General features: G+C 43.0%; 1 protein-coding gene across 1 annotated transcript; it reads right to left on the reverse strand.

The window, feature by feature from the left end:
* Positions 1 to 514: 514 nt before the first annotated feature.
* pgbd5 (piggyBac transposable element derived 5) lies at positions 515 to 16725 on the reverse strand (the record flags this gene model as incomplete). Its single annotated transcript, XM_008291007.1, has 4 exons — positions 16335 to 16725; positions 9772 to 10202; positions 5571 to 5705; positions 515 to 695 (listed from the first exon to the last, which is right to left on the reverse strand). Coding segments are annotated over exons 1-4 (1138 nt in total), but the record flags the coding sequence as incomplete, so codon positions are not given.
* Positions 16726 to 17325: the final 600 nt, after the last annotated feature.

Below are 17325 nucleotides of genomic sequence, written 5' to 3' on the forward strand. Positions count from 1 at the left end.
ACAGTGGAATAATTCCTGCTTGGTGAAGAGATTTTCAAGTCATGAGTGTAAACATTTAGTAATGAAGCAGAATAAAGCTGCTCAGAAACTAACACTTGAACCTACGGCATTCTTGCACCTCATTGATTTGGATTAAAAAGAGATGAATAGATTTGCTACAAGAAAATGTGATTTCAGGGTTGAAATGTTAAATAAAACACAATAAGGGCATGTTTGGGCAAAAATGCTCGAGCAAAAAAAAACAGAAAATGACATTTCTCATCTGAAGCTGAAATGGAACAGCCCGTCGTCCTCTCCGTGCTTTTTAGCCCGGGGACGCTATCATCATACTATCATTAAAAATAAATAGACAAATAAAAAATGCAAAACAGGAGGAGGGGGGAGCGACGGAGATGAGGAACGAGATTACAATTTCTACAACAAATCAGAAAAACGAGGGAGAAGGAGATGACAAGAGATGACAGAGGAGGAGGAGGACCAGTGAATATCTGCTGCTGCAACTTGTTCTGTGCACCTTGTTTGCTGAATTCAGAGAAGAGGCTGAGGCTCGTGATGGACGGCCCGGTGAAGATGATGGTGTTCCTGCCGGAGATGTTCTGGCACAGCTGCTTGGCCACGAGGCTGTGGAGCTGAGGTTTGTTCTTCAAGGTGGCCAAACCATCCGTACCCTGGCAATCCTTTAGGTGGACCGAGATCTGCAGGGTTGGGCGGATGGAGACAGGAAATGGAGATAACATGGATGTAAAACCAGCAAACATAGTTTGGTTTTTTCTATTTTTTCACCATTTTATTGTCGTTAGGTTAGAAAATCCAGCGATCCTCTAGAGGCTACAGTGTTCTCAAAATGGTGTCATGGATCAAACGTGACCCTGAGGATTTTCACTTTCTCTCAGCAGAGGCTTTAAGAGGCGAAAGAAAAGACCAGAGAGTTGCTCAAATCAAAATCTACTTGGACTCAAGAATGCAGGAATTCAATCAGTAATGTGCAGACTGGAAAATAAAATATGTGGTGTTTGAATATGACATTGTGAAGCATCCTTGGGGCATAAAGGAATATTTTGGTGCCTTTTAATTTGGTGCATTTCCTACTAATGTGGCCACTGTGACTCTCTCAGTTTCAGTGGCATTCAGAGACAAGTTTTAGAAATGACCAAAGGAAAAGTTCTGTTAGTTCTGAAAGCTGTAGAGAGCTTGTACATCTTACCTTGAGATTACGTTGTTTTGCAAAGTTAGCATGATTTGTGGCTAAATTGTGCAGAAATTTAACCCTCTGAACCTCAAAACTCTCCAGTGAGTTTGAAAGGCAAGTTGTTATCAAGAGATTTCCCAAATTCTACCAAATATAAGAGCCTAAAACTGTAAAAATAAAAAATAATCATCTGACTTTCAACTTTGCTGTGACATGCTGTTTCATTGGTAAACAAAATCTAAACCTAACATCACAACATGTCATCATAAATGTGTTTTTTTCTACATTTCTCATTTAAAAATGAGCACAACCGGAAACTGGATCAGGTGCAGCCAAGAGTCACGAGACAGAAACCTTTGTCTGAAAACTGGGCTGAACTGCACGCTGAAGAGTAGATATGAGACAAGGATGGGAAAAAAAATGTATGTAGTAAAATATCTATTGTATGTAGAGCCGTCATTTTTTTCTCAATTTTTTCTCATTGGAACACTTGTGAACAATTGGAAAAATTGACATATGGATTCCCTTTTTTTTTTTTAAATTGCTGTAGAATAAATAAGTAAAGAAATTCAACTTTGGATTTGCTTTTTTTCTCCTCAAAACATGTACAGCATCATAACCTTGTTTCCAAACAGGTGCAGGACTTTATATTGAAGTGAAAAATGAACCCACAGTGAGTAAAAATGTAACACCAGCAAAAAGTGCCCATAAACTGGTTGTGGTTTAAATCGTTAATGCACCGACTATCAACCACAGCTTCCCATTTGCTGTGTGTCATTTCTTCCTCTCTTCTGTCTGTCTGCTGTTGATGCTTTAACAAAGTCATACAAAGGCCCTCCAACGATAGAGGGGAAAATATAAGACATTATGGTGCAATATTGGTGCAAAAAAAGCTGATAAAGTGTTTAAATCCTCCGGAGAACAAGAAGGTCCTCATAATCTGATAAGTTTAGATGCTTTAATCAGGCTCAAATTGTCCTAAGTGTAGTTGTTGAGATGCGTTCTTCAGGATCTTAGCTCAACTCGCTGCTACATGAAGACACTGGAAGTCTCAAAATAAACACGATGCAGCTTTCATCTTCCAAAGAACTGTCAAGCACCAACAGTCAGAAATGTTTCGCCCACAAACAGTCCTGTGTCCCTTTTTTGCAGCTTTCTGCTGCTGATAAACGGCATTAGCCTGATTAGCCGGCATCTACGTTGGACCCACAGCTATTAGACTAAGTGGTGTTCAAGTGTCCATACGTCTGTGTGTGTGTGTGGCTCTTTGTGTATCTGCGTGTGGTGCGCTGGCTAATGGAATCTCATTGATTTGCTCCATTAACTCATTTTATTTCTTAGATTTTTTTCTTTTTTTTTTTTCTTTTCTCCCCCTTGACACAATTCATTTAGACGCAGAAGATCTCAGTGGAGGCCCACGTCAGACTGGTAAAGACCGAGCGACTGCCAAATGGCTGCAGTCGCCGTGACTGTGCTGATGCTAAATGGATGGGATCACGGATGATGGCTACAGATGACAGACTCTGTGAGACTTCTTGCACATTATTCTACACAGGAAATGTGGGATTATAGGAAAATATATGAATGGTTGGATTAATTATTCCATATAAACCAATTCAACTCCAAAAAAAAAAAAAAAAAAGGACATATTAATATTCTGATGGGGTTGTTCTTCCATCCACTAATGCTCCTCTGGCATACATCCAGGCTAAAGAGGGAAACACTTCCCCTGCAGCCAGTGTATGAAGGCGTATGCCTGACATTAATCTATTTATGGATTCTGTGCTGCAAAAGGCCTTTTATTTACAATGTTGTATTCCTGTGCATTTCGCCCAATTACTCCTATAGTCTGGTTAACATGTTTCAGTAGCTCACTCTCCAGCCGGATATCACCCAATGGAGTCAGTTTTTTACGTCATTTCATGTGATACGCTATGCAGTTTTTGCTTTTCGTGTGTTATTTGATGCCTTATGATCTCTGTGCATTTACACTGTGCAGAGACGCCGTGTCATTTTACGCTGAAACCCCACATCAAGAAAAAAAACACAAAACATCTACACAAAGCTGCAGAGTGCGGTTTCAAACATGAACAAGAAATCACTCTGTTTGTAATGTGAGTGTGAGACTGGGTGCATGTTACTGTATCAAGTGTTCGAGTTTAGAAATGTCCAAATGGTGTGTTTGAGTTTTGCCTCGTGTGTGTTTGTGTAGTCCAACTCCTTTGTCTTCATGGTAGATATCCGTTTGGTGACATCTGGAAGCTGTCATTTTCTTTATGTGTTTATAATCTGTGATTTTCTCATCGGGATACTATAAATCTGCTATTTTTGTATTTATTCCACGTCTCTCTGTCCGTCCTCAGCTGTCCTTCCAGAGGTTTTATGGGGGTTTTTTTTTTTCCTTTATCTGAATCAAATATTAAACGTGTTTACGTCCCATGAGGCACTTCTTTGACTTTGTCTTCATCCTGCGTACTGTTTTCTAATAAATTTGTCAGCCAGGTGACATCTTGTTTATTCTCCAGGGACGCCACATCACACAGCCCAACTGAGCTGCTTTTCACTGACTAAACTGAAGGCAGGAAGACCCACAAACAGGCAGCAGCTGAAGTTGACGACAGTAAAGGCCTGGCATCTCAAGAACAGAAGCTCAGCATTTGGTGAAGTCCATGAGTCGCACACTTTCAGGCAATCATCGACGGCAAAGGATTTGCATCCAAGGATTAAAAATAATCCTTATTTTTATACTTATATTAGGTTGTCCGATTTCTTTTGAGTCTGTGAGAATTGAGGAACTGAGTAAAAAAAATGGCATAACGGTTCATCTGTAAAAGCCCTTAAATTAAAGCTGAAAGTCTTCACTAGAATCACATTTTGATTGTATTAATTCAAATCCACCGTGCTAGTTTATGCACATTGTGTCATTGTCCAAGGATTTACAGACCCGACTGTAAGTGTGTGTGTTTGTGGTCTCCTTCTTTCTTGGTACTACTTTGAGCTAAAGACCCCAGTCCTCATTGGTTAGGGTAAGGGTTGAGGTTCCTAGAATACTTAAGGAACAAGAAATACCTTTTATACTTTAATCAACAAAACAAAAGGTGTAGGAACTTTATGATATAGTTTAAAGAGTTGGTGGTAACATAGACCATGCAGATAACCTCCTGAACCCAAAAAAGTAAATAAAAAATCTCAGTTTTATCATCTGGAAACTTGGTCCTTCTTCCAACCCTCCCTCTGACAACAGTGATACGTCTGAGGAACTAGGACACTGTTTCCGGAAAGATGTGTTGATGTTGAATTTTTAATGCCCTGTTTCATCACTTTAGCAAAATTCCAGTCACCTCCATCGAGGGAGCAGAAGTCTCAGAGAGAGAGAGAGACTCCTCCAAACTTGAAAAGCATGAAACCATAGCAAGCTGTCATTGGGGGTAAATGCATTATGCATCCTATCAAGTATACCAATACTAATGCTGGTGGGAGCCTGCCTGTGTGGGCGGCTAAATGGAAAACCTGCACAATGTTCAAAAACAAGCTGCATTTCAGAAAGAATCACGTTGGACAGCATGCGGCACAAATAAAATAAAAATAGTTTGATAAATGTGGCTCCTAATTTCTCCATCCTTTGTAATGACCTCTGTAATGGCCAGAGTTAAACAGGTCTGTCACTTCCCCTGCAGGGCTGGGCTGAAACGGTGGCGTTACATAAGCAACCGGTGTAGGAGTGGAAGGTTGCAGTAAGGGTAGCATTTGTTAGTCAGCGGAGCAGCTCTGTGACAGCACAGATCTAACACCGAACCAGTCGCTATTTCATTCTCCAACATCAAAAGAAAAAAAACTGACAATCAATACTTTTACCCAGAAGGCTCATGTCAAGATTAGTCTGATCAATTTTTAATATCAAACGTCGCAATTTTCTGCATGTAAAGCCCACAGATGCATAAAAACAGAAAAGTGATTTGCTTCTTTTTTTTTAGTTTGCACAAGCAATAGGCTGAATGCAAAATGATGCAACATCAACAACCTGAGAATGAGATTTGAACATTTTTTGCGAAGATCAAAGTCTCCGATGTTTTCATGAAAGCCTTCTCGACTTGACTTCAGGCAGACTGGAGTGTTCAGTCTTGCATTTTTGATGTAAAATATTAGATTTCTGCCGTGAAGTTTGAAAGCAGCAAATTAAAATAGAATCAAAGCAGACACACACACACTCGTTATTTTTTTGATTTTTATTCACTTTCATCTCTTCGCTCCCTCTTGCTTCCTGCTGAACTCACACTCGACCTGAAACATTTGTGTTCCTGATCGCTGCTGGATGATATTTGCCATCTTTCACCTTAAATGCAGCAATATAACAGGCTCCTATTGAGAAACGTGTGGCTACCTGACAGATGAATCCAGTGGAGGTGCACTGTCGAACCCAGAGGCTGAACTTCCTCTTCTTCCTCTTCCTCAGCTCTCTTTCCGTGCAGGTGGTGATGAACACCGGGTCCTCGTCTATCAAGGGCTCGTGAAGAACCTGGAGACACACATGTAGCGATGCCGCACACTCGTCTTAGTGGATTTTTTTTCTTTTCTTTTTTTTTTTATGTAACCATGTTACAAGTACAAAAGGTGTTACTGGGAAAAATAGCCGGCCTTAACAAGGCTTTCTGTGTGAGGAGTGAGATTGTGAATGATGTAACATTACAGCTCAGGGTTAGAGGGAGAACACAGCCAATCGAAGATCCTCACAAGTCGTGTATGTGTTTGTGATACTGTGAGTTAGGAAAAAAAAAAACACTGTTCTCAGCAGAAACATGCTCTCAGCTGTGCAGCTTCATCGGCAAAACCCTTCTGAACAATGCCTCCCTTACCAGCTTCGCTTCTTTTTTTCTGTCGTGTCTATTGTTGGTGCATTGTCCTTAACTAATCCCTCATGTATTCTGACCAAAAGAGACAAAAAAAAGCATCAAAATATACAAAGCATGGCTGTAACTTTGTCTTAAGTCATACATTTATATAAAAAAAGACGTGATTACTTCTTTAAACAGTAAATTCAATAGGCCCTGGGGCTAAAAAGGAAAAAATAAATCTGCGACAGGGAAATAATCACAAAAAAACTGCCATTCTGCCATCTGCAAAGCATGTGGTGGGAATTGATTAAAATTTAAACACACATAAAAATATAACAGAGACTCACGGTTGAATTTTTTATGATTCTCCACCTATAAAACGAGCGCTTCAACACAGAGGAGGCTGAAGCAATTAGTCAGTTAATCAATAAGGCAACTGGTGGAAAATGATCGGTGGCGATTCTGATGATGGGATAATGAGTGATTACATAAACATCGCTTGTTCCTCCTTCTTACATGCATAAAAAAAAAAAAAAAACGTTCCTTTACTTCCCACACATTTTTTTGAATTTTGGATTGTTGTTTCCCCCAAGACACCAGTGCAGCTTCTTCTTAATGTGGTTCAAGGAGGCATTTTTTTTACAAAATGCTGAACACGATGCGTAGAGTTCAGTTCGATGAACTGTGCCACCTTCCGCTTGTATATTTATTATTTCCCAGGTCTGCTCGCTCTCTTAGTCAGCTGCGGGTCAGATCAAAAACAAAAAACTGGCACACTTTCACGATATCAAACCCACACAAGCAGATGTATTAACACCCAGCAAATATTTGAATTTTAAATTTCTCTTCCTGCGGTGTCTACCCCTGATTTGACTGAAGTGGAGGTGAGGGGTGACCAGCAGCTCGGTGCTGCTGCAGCACAGATAGCAACAAGTCATTTCCTAGTCAAATATTGAGTTATGGATAATGCCCGTTGATCATTAATAAGGTTATCTCGCCTTTGTGTGGATGACATCACCTCACCACAATGGTCTTTGATGAAATATTTCATCCTGTAGCTTAAACAAATGGGCACAGTGGAAGTTACTGCAGTTCTCTTTGGTTTATTCTAACCGCTGAAAACAAGGTGGCCACATTTGTACATGTATGCTCGAAGCACATCATTTGCATGGGTTGGTTCATCCTGCATCGGAGGAAAATCCATCTATCTGCCGACTGTCTTACGGGGATCATTTGTCGAGGCCCGCGACAAGCACTCTTAAAGATTTTGCACTTGCTAATCAATACGAAGCCGTGTGAACAGATCATCTTAGCGACTGCGAAACTGCCAGACTGACACTGAAAATGCTAATATCCAACACGATGTTATTAGCAAGTTAGCGCTCATGTTCACACAGTGGCTTACACAAACATGATGAATAATAATAAGAGGGAGATAATTCCAAGTCACGGAGACTCACATGTTTAGCGTTAACACGTCTTCCTCCTATTGTTCGCTGAAGTGATTTGTGGATAAATTACTTAGTTGATCAGCGCAAATGTACCAGCTACTGTTTTGAGGATCAAAATAGTCATTTTTAATGCAAAAATATCTGACATTTTTCTTTTTACTGCCTCTAAAATGAGGATATTTGCAGGACTAAATTGGGCTTATTAAGAGTTTTTACTATTGTTGGACATTTTATAGATCAAATAATCCATTTATTAATCTGTAAAACAAACAACAGGTTAATTGATAAGTCAAATTGTGATTTTTTTGCATCAATTTTATTCCTTCATTCTCACATTATTAGTCACTAACGGGCTTTTTCTGATCATGAAGTCTTGGTTGACGATTAATTATCATACAAATGACTGAAATGAACATTTAGGTTTTTTTGGGCTTCATTTTATGCCTCTGTTGTTTCTATTTTAGCGATATTGAGACCTTCGACTTGTTGCACACCCAACAAATCAACTCTATTGGTCTCACAGCTTGCCTGCAGCTTCACAATTAATTGTGATGTTAATGTCAACAGATGCTCATCAAAATGCAGTCGATCGAACGTTAGAAGTTAAGAGCTTCGAGGTCGGTGGCAATAAATCGCAGCAGAAAAAGGGAAACGGAAAATAACGGGGGGAAACGGTGATTGAAATATGACATTCCTGCTTCGTGCGACTGTTTACAAGCTGGTTAATGAAAACGATTATGCAAAGCGATCGCAGTCAGCTCCAATAACAGCCATCAGGTGATTATGCAATAATGTGACAGGCCTAGTCACTAAATGAGCAGATTAGTTTTCCATTGTCTGTGGAGCAACAGTTTCAGTCTGTGCCACTCTCGCTATCTGGGACCAATCTCTGCCCCTGGCACCGAAAACGAACAGATAAAACAAACTGGCCTAGATACACATATTTCCTGTCACTGCAAACCACACACACACACACACACACACACATACACACACACACACGCTGTCTGACGGTCGGTCTGTCCTCATTGTATCAGTTTTATCATTTTCAGATCTCAGTGGATGGCGAATTTTAGCATAAAAGTACATTTCACCCGCACACCAGTTACTCACCAAAGAAATAAAATTACAAATCTCAATTAGATGTGAGGGGATTGCTGCTGGGAGCCTGTATTCCCCGATGCATCACAGCGCCGGCATCATATTTCACAAAGACGATGATGTTATAGCACTCATGCGCCCGACGCACCAAAAGCAAATGAATCAACGACTTTAGAGTACTTCATTAATTTTTTAAGAGCTTGACAGTGGCTGCAGGGGTGACAACATATGCCACCAGAATATGATTAGCCACCTCTGGCGCCCTCCTGCCGACCAGTTTCTAAACATGAAGTGTAATTTGTTTGTTGTTATTACGGAAGAGTGTTTGGCTGAATGAGGAAAAACCCTCGAATGAAGTGGAAGCAAAGCTGCATCCTCTCATCAGAAACCGATCCTTGTTGCAAAAGTTGAGACAATGTGGAGAATGAAAAGCAAATTGCATGCTCTGATCTCAGTGCCTTTTTTCGTCTTTACTGTTTTCTTTTTTTAGCCATCACATACAGATTATGCAAAAAACCTAGTTGGACGAGAGCCCAACAACGATATGGAAGCACTGGTTTGATTTGAAGCCGTTTGTGGATCCTTGCAAAAAAAAAAGAAGCAATGCATCCAGAGAAAAAAGTAAAGAGCTGTAGGAGTTGGAAAAAAGTCCAACCCACCTAAAATAGAGAAGTAAGGCTGGCGCTCCACTGCCCCAGTTGCATAAATGTGGATCTAATGCATACAGTGAAAACAAGTTGAAGTCTGCTGTTAAAAAACGAGCACTTTCCCAGATACTTGCTGTGCAGATGGTTTCCAAACTCAGACTCCTATGAGGGGCTATTTCAACCTGCTTCAAGGTAATTTCTTTACATTTTGGCTTTACAGAGTAGCTGGGCAATTAGTGAAATACTGTCTACACTGACAACCATTAAGCATGGAGAAAACTGTGAAAGTTGCTAAAAGATTTCTCACATTTCATGGATCACGAGGCAGGTAATGAGATCTTATATTAATGCCAACTGTGCTGTTATAGTGTGCAAACCCCTGAAAACAAGAGGGTTCTGGTGTCAGCTAATAGAAAGCACAATATCCACTGAAACATACTGCTGATGCTGCAGTTTGGTGAAGTAGGTGAGAGAATCAGATATGCATGTATGTATGTATAAGGTTGCACCTAGTGATCAAAAACTATCACAAGCTGCAGTTCTGTACACACCTGTGTCTGCGAGGGTCTGAAGGTGCAGCTGAACGACTGCTGCAGCGAGTCCAGGAAGGGCTGGATCTTGTAGAGGCCCTGGTTGCTCCCCTGCGACGGCCGGAAAGCCACGATGTGGAAGTACTTGAGGATCTTCTCGAAACGCGCCTGGCTCATCTTCAGGGCGATGCTCCGGTTGCTGAAGAAGCCCGAGCTCCAGATGCTGAGCACCGACTCGCAGCGGTGCACGCTGGTGGAGGTGACGAAGCCCAGGAACGCCTTCATCTCCTGGGCGGTGACGGGACGCCAGCCCTCGTCCGAGCCGAAGCGCTCCTGAAATTTCTTGGCGTACATGTTGGTCTGGGTGACCATGTTTTGGATGCAGTTGTCCGGGACGAAGAGCTGGAAGAAGTCCAAGGCTGTGGCAGTGGCCGGCATCTTCTGAGCGGGGCCTGGATCAGCAAAAGAAGTAAAAGAGAAATATTACGACGAAGAAAACTGGACGTGTTGACAGACACGGAGTCCCATATGGGTTAACTCACAGATACAATTGTCACTTACTCCCGGTTTTAAACTTTGGTGCCTGGCCTTCAGTTTGATTGACTTTGCTGAATAAAAGCTTTCACTTGACACCATAAGACACAATAAAATGTGACTTTGTAGAGCTGTCTTTGTCGGGGCTGCGTGGGATGCATACAAACTGTTTCTTGCTTACATAAATTACACTGTCATCTCAAAGGAAGAAGTGGAAACAGAAACAGAGAAAACATCCCTTAAATAGGGTCTTTAATTGCATTGAGAATGTACTACAGTTCACACGCAACATAATCGCTGGGCTTATTTGTGAATCAGCAACAGCAGCTTTTGGTATAAATGTCAGGAGCCCTGGGCAGCAGCTAGAAAGTTTACACGACATGACAGCCACCACACTGTGACGCTTGTCACGGCGTGGCGTTTTTACGCTCGCGGAAGGTCTCAGTGTCTTCTTGCTTTAGCGTCGTGGCAGGCAATGAGTCAAAATCATGTTCTAACGTAGTCGAGTCGTGACTGAGAGACATGTGAAGTCTGTCAATTAAGCGAGAGATGGTGCCGTTTAAACTGTAGCGTTTAACTTTTTACCCAAATAATGGATTCATCAAAATATGTGGATTTTGCAAACACACACTACGTTCTCCATAACGAACTCCTGCAGTTTGTCTCCAGCTGGGTGCATTTGTACATCTGCACATCTACACATAAAAGCTCCAGTAGTTTGACAATCCCGCAATTAAAACTGGAGCTTAAGGAAATAGGGATCCTTATACGGAGCCGTCTGGAGCAAATGAACATGTGTAGGGAGTGTACATTAACGAGCACGCGGCTTGTTTGCTAAATGGAGAAATGACTAAAACAGCTGCCTTAAAGTGTGGTTAAACAGCTTTAAACAGTAAGGGATAAAATAAGAAAACAGCTGAAATAATAGCAGTTACTAACAATAGGTAATGGATGAAAGGCTGATGGTGTTAAAGGTAAGAGATGAAGGGCAAAATAAGCAACAGAGAAATGATTAAAACAGCATTAGAGGTTCAAACGTCTGCATCAGTAAACAGATGCTCCTGAGAGGGATGTGGTGATCAAACCAACAAGAAATGTTGAGAGGTCTAACTTGGTCAAGCTTCCTTTAAAGGAGCAGTCTGTAGGATTTACTGGCCTTTTAGCAGTGATGTCACAGACGGAAACCTAATAAATACCCCTCACCTCGTCCTTCCAAGCGTGTAAGAGAATCTACGGTGGCTGCTGAAAACTCTCTCAAGCCAAAAGGCCGTTTTCCAATGCTTGAGCTTGTTCCGACCACAAAAACTGCCCTTTTGGAACCGCTTTCAGGGACATTTTCAAGGGAGAAAAAAACTCCAGGTTGGTACTTGAGCTGAAAAACTGCTGGTCTTGACACTGATTTCTTAAACTCAGAGAAGACAAACGTTGATTGCTTAAACTTCGAGAGGACAACAAGCAGCATTTTATTTTACCCTCCTTATGTCTTCAGCGTTCAGTTGCAGTCTTCTTCCTTCTAACGCCACCCTATATTCTAACATCAACCCTTCATTGCTTTATTTCCCTCGTGCTCATGGATCTAGAGTTACATCCAGGCACCACTATGCGCCACAGTTTCCCTGCACTCGTTGCAACACCCTGTGAGTTCCAGCCACCTAATGTTTGGTTTGTCCTTTCCAGGCTGCTGTAGAAGCACAGAGGACATCATGGAAGAAGACCCTCTGCAGATATAAATGGCTCTCTCTAAGCTAATGAATACCCAACGATTGTTACTGTCTGGTGATTCAGCACTAATGAAAATATAATCATGAATATTACATTCCATTTCTGCCCAGAGATCCACCTAAAGCCTACTCGCTGAACCTTCCATTGATATTTTCATCCCCAGTTTAGTGGAAAATGACATTTACATCCCATTTAGAGCCTCGCCGTGTGTAAGCTTTCAGCATTTGCATCGAATCCACACAGTCAATACACAATGCAGTGGCTGGCCTGTGTTTGTGCTTGTAAATTAGAGATTTTCTCTGATGTTGTTGGATCCGTGAGAGGGAATTTGGACGTCGAGCAGAACAACTTCAGGCTTAATTGAACAGTGCGATCTCATTATCTGCGAACAAGGTTTTCACTCTCTCTCTGTCCGTTCTCTACAGAGCTGCAACCTGAAACAACAGCGGACTTTTGCTTCGGTCTTTTAATCTCGAGTTAAAGAAAGCTCGCACAAGACTTTACCATTAATGATACACCGTCAAAGTGTGGAGGAGGACGAGACGAGGAGCGCAAAAAAAGAAGAAGACTGAGTGGAGTACAAGCGCACCCACACGGTTGACGCCCGCGGACAAGACGGCGGAAGTAGCTGGGGCACAGCTCAAAATCCCCTCATTTGCATCCCATTAGCCCTGAAAGCTGAATGTAAAATCCAGCATGACTTCCAGGCCACTACTCAATAAAAAAACATCAGACGTTCAGACTGAGGGTCCGCTGAGGCAAAATGATTCACCTCAGCTCGTCTCTGTAGGAAGCCAAAAATACAACCTGAGGAAGGACTCATCATTTTTATGGATAATGGAACTGTTTCATCTGCTGCTGAGCAAATACACCCTTCCTCCATAGATTATGCTTGATACAGCTCCTGCCAGCTCAGTCCAGCCTATATCACTCTGGAAAAAAAAAAAAACTGGATGAAACATTTACATAAATCTTCTTCTTTCAATCCACTAATATTGGCTGATGTTAGTCTACATGGGAAGCTTTAAAATATTAATTTCCCCACATTATTCATTCCAGAAGTCCACCTACGTTGAACTCACAGACGCAGGTATAATCCCTGACGACGATCATCAGCAGTTGCAGCAGTTTCTATTGTCGGGGGATAAACATCTGCCTGGTAGAGCTTTTATAGCCATGGATTTACAGATTACGTGTGCTTGCAGTGGATAAATCCTTTGCGTAGACTAAACATGCACTAAGCTCAGTTTTTAGTGGAAGAGAGAGAGAGAGCGCAACGATTCCAACTATCTTGGCTAAAAGGGTTTTCTGAGACAACTTTTTTTGATGTCAATCGATGCCAGTGGGACACATGACATGCTAAAAATGATCTACTGCAATGCATCAAGTCAGAAAAACCTCTTGTGCACGATGCTAAATACGGTTAGTACGATTTAAAAGCACATGCAGGCAGTGGGATAATCCAACAATTTCCCATTTAAAAGCTCAAAATCCTTAAATGTTCTGTTTTTGAAATAAAAAAAAAAGATATCAAAGTGGAGCAGCTTTGTCTCAAAAAGCTAAACAATGACGGTATGATATGATTTCTGCAGCATTTTACGGGTCATGCTTCATCTGTGATATAAACAGAATCCTCAGTTTGTGTCATTTGAAATCTGTGTCCTGTTTTTTCACTTTTCGAACTAGAGCATGTTAAAAATAGTCAAACTGACACTTAAATGAGAATATTGTGTCTAACTGTGCTAAGTGGCAACACGCAAACAGGAGAGCCAGTTAGAAATCCAGTGTCAGACAGATGAACTGGCATATGGACAGTAGCAGTAATCTGTCAGGCACGCTCATCAAAGTGAATGCATAAATAGCTCTTTAATTCCCTTCAACATCACGATAAGGTGGTTATATAATCTAAGATGTGGATGTATGCTTCATAATCCTCGGCCTGGTCCTTCGCAACTCACACTGCGGGAGGAAACGGCCTCACGCTGCCACCAAGATAACACACCGCCGACTGACCCGACTTTGTGTAAACCGCGTTTTTGTGCGAGCCAAAAAGCCAGCATGGCTGCAAAACCCTGCACCTGTTTCGAGGATGACCTGCTTGCCGTAGGTACAAACGGAGTCTCTGAGAGTTGTGTGCGAGGTTGATTGGATGATTTCTGACAGCGGCTGATGATTTATGTACGGGGCGCACAATGTCCAAAGAGTGGAGCTGTCACATCCACAGTGTGTCTGTGTCAGCACGCTGACAGACAGAGAAATGGGCAGGGAGACAGACGGCCGAGCGACAAAAAGACAGCCAGACAGGCGGGCAAGGTAGAGAAATTCAGACACGTGATAAAAATATCACTGAGTATCACAATCAGGCTTAGTGGAAACCTCATCTGGCTTATGCAGCTTCCCCCTTGCCATTAAAATCTGTGGAGACACATACTGTATTTATGTTGATATGCTGATGCTCAGGATGGAGACGGTCTTCGCCCGCTCAGGCTGATTAAATCTGGGGACAGTCTTGGCTACTCGAGGTGTGAAGTGTGATTATGCTCTCTGGCGGTACTACATCCAGGCAGCTCTTAATCATCTCAACCCTGATACAGGATGACGGGAACACACACACGTACTCGCTGTGCAAACAGACACCAGCTGCATTTTCGCAAATCGGACCACACACTACGCAAAGAAGACAGACACACCTGCTGCCGCCCTAGCTTAAGTCAACAGCAGCCAAATAGAGCTGGACAGTACAGGAAGTGAGTACAAGACATCCTGTAGGTCTTTGTCTCGCCGAAGAGCCTCTTGTGGTACCCCAGCTAAGCACAGAAATGATTTTGGGATGAATAAAACAGGCACTGCTACTTCCTCAGGCTGGATTCTTCCAAAGGATTACAGAATCTAGCTGAATAATTAGGCCTCAAAAAAAAGAGCTATTCTGTATTTCTGTGTCCTGTTCTACCAGCTTGAACCTCACAGCTCCAACAGCACACAATCAAAAACCAATCATTTGTGTTCTTTTTATTTTAACTTCCCGAGGAGGAGTACGCCGGAGCAGCTTGCAGAACAAATCCTCTTTGCACACACCCAATGCACTGCACTTACTTTCCGAGCATTTTTTATCTAATTTTGCGCTGGTGCTTTCAATCGAACTGTGCAAGTGAGTTCCCGGGTTGTGTGTGAGCAGACTGGGGCTCGCTCTGCTCCATATCTGCTCCAAACCATATTGCTGGTTCACCTCCAAGTGTGCAACATGTCACGGTGGATACAGGATGGCACCCCCCAGCTGATCGCCTTTGCTTCAGCTGAGGCAGAAAACACCGGAAAGAGGGGGCAAATCCGAGAAAGAAAAAAAAAGGCTAACAGAAGGTACTGCACTACAAAACCTCCACCCCCTTGGACTTATTGATACATAAATAGATCTAAAAACTGTACTAAAGAGACAGACAGATTGACAGGGTAGAAGAAGAAAGACAGCAGTGTGGGTGCACGCTGTTGTTTGACTGTCACGATTGCACAGATGTCTCCTGTTTGCACACAAACAATGGAAGGGAATGTGTGCAACCAAAATCTGGGAGAAAAATCTTGCATTTATTCTGCATACATACACAAAATATTTTTTGCATCGTGCAGGACGGCATCCCCACCGATCGCCTTTGCTTCAGCTCAGGCAGAAAACACTACAGGAAGGGGACAAATCCAAGCAAAGCAAAACTACAAACCCAAGCTCCACTTCCTGGACTTGCTGATGGATAAATAGATTTAAAAAAAAAAAAAAGCTGTACTTGAGAGACAGACAGATTGACAGGATGGAAGACAGAGCAGTGTGGGTGCACGCTGTTATCCAACTACCACACACACGTCTCCTGTTTGCACATACAAACAATCCAAGTGAAAGTGTGCAACCAAAATCATGATTTGTGCTTTTTTTTTTTTCCTGCATACATACACAATATCATGTGCATGTATATGTGTGCAGAGGCTGGGAGGACATCCTGCTGTTTCTCTAAATGAAACAGCATGTCTCCCTGCAACATGAGCACACACAAGGCAGCATGTGTGGCACAGCACCAAGGGGTGAAGTATCAAAGGCTAAACGTTTGCCATCAACTTAATACAGCAATTAACATTGCAGTGTCATGCTTCTCTCTGTCACACCAAGCACAGGGAGGACGCACACACACAACAAGATGGAACTGAAACAAGCATCACAGCCTATTTGTGAGCTGTTTGGGGCAAAAACCTGCACTATTGTCTTTTCCAATCACTTCCCAGCTACGGGCAATTCCTCCCCTGCTGCACAAATGACCTTATTCATCTTGTCGTGCATCACGTCTCACCATATGTCTCTTTGTACGGCGGCACCGTGACATCCTGCAGAGTCTCCGTCCAGCCCTCCTCCTCTGCCTGGCTCCGGGACAGGGAGCCCGGGGGACCGGCCGCGCCGCTGCCCCCGCCGGTGCCACCACCTGCTCCCCCGCTGTGCCCGCTCTCCTTCTCAGCCCGTTTCTGGTGGTGGTGGTGGTGCTGATGCTGATGCTGCTGCTGCTCCTCCTCGCCTACCTCGGCTATGTAGTTGTCCGAGTCGGAGTCTCCGGAGGTGCTGTAGAAGGGATTGTCGCTGCTGTCATCCCCGGACTCGCCGAACACGTCGTCGGATATCTGCAGGCTCTCGTACCGGGAGCGGGCCGCTTCCAGGAGAGACAGCGCCTTCCGCCCGCACTCCGCCATCTCTCTCTCTGTACTGATGCTCTTCTCCTCCCCTCTTTTTCCTCCTCCTTCCTCACCCCCTTTTTTTTTTTTTTTTCTGTGGTCACGATCTTCTTGCAGGAGCCCTTTTAGCGTGGCGGCTCCACCTGACCCTCCCCCGGTACGGATGCAAGGAGCCCCGGCGGTGTGGAGCGTGTGTATCCGCTGGGAGCTGTCCGCTTCAAGGGTACAGGGAGATTTCCGCCCCCTTGCTCTGCCCACAGCGCTGCGCACTGGGCGAAATTATCAATAGTTATGGCACAGCATCCGGGTTGAGAGACCAGCGATTTCTCCACACGGAGGAGACATGGAAGAGAGCAGTGGCTGGAGCTGCATCACCTGACAGCGGAGCCCTGCGCCGGCGTCCAATCAGAGCCCGCTGCCTGACCCAAACCCGGAGAGGAGCCGCTGATTGGAGCTGCTGGCAATGAAATGAAGAAATGTTAAAGATAATGATGATCGATGGTGCTGTTGGAATAAGAAAAACTCTGCAAAGACGTACATTTATCCAGGACTTTAATTTCATTATTATTATTATTATTATTATTATTATTATTATTATTATTATTAGTAGTAGTAGTA

Source organism: Stegastes partitus, unplaced genomic scaffold (genome assembly GCF_000690725.1).
Source record: "Stegastes partitus isolate 25-593 unplaced genomic scaffold, Stegastes_partitus-1.0.2 Scaffold708, whole genome shotgun sequence".
In the NCBI taxonomy this organism is placed as follows: domain Eukaryota; kingdom Metazoa; phylum Chordata; class Actinopteri; family Pomacentridae; genus Stegastes; species Stegastes partitus.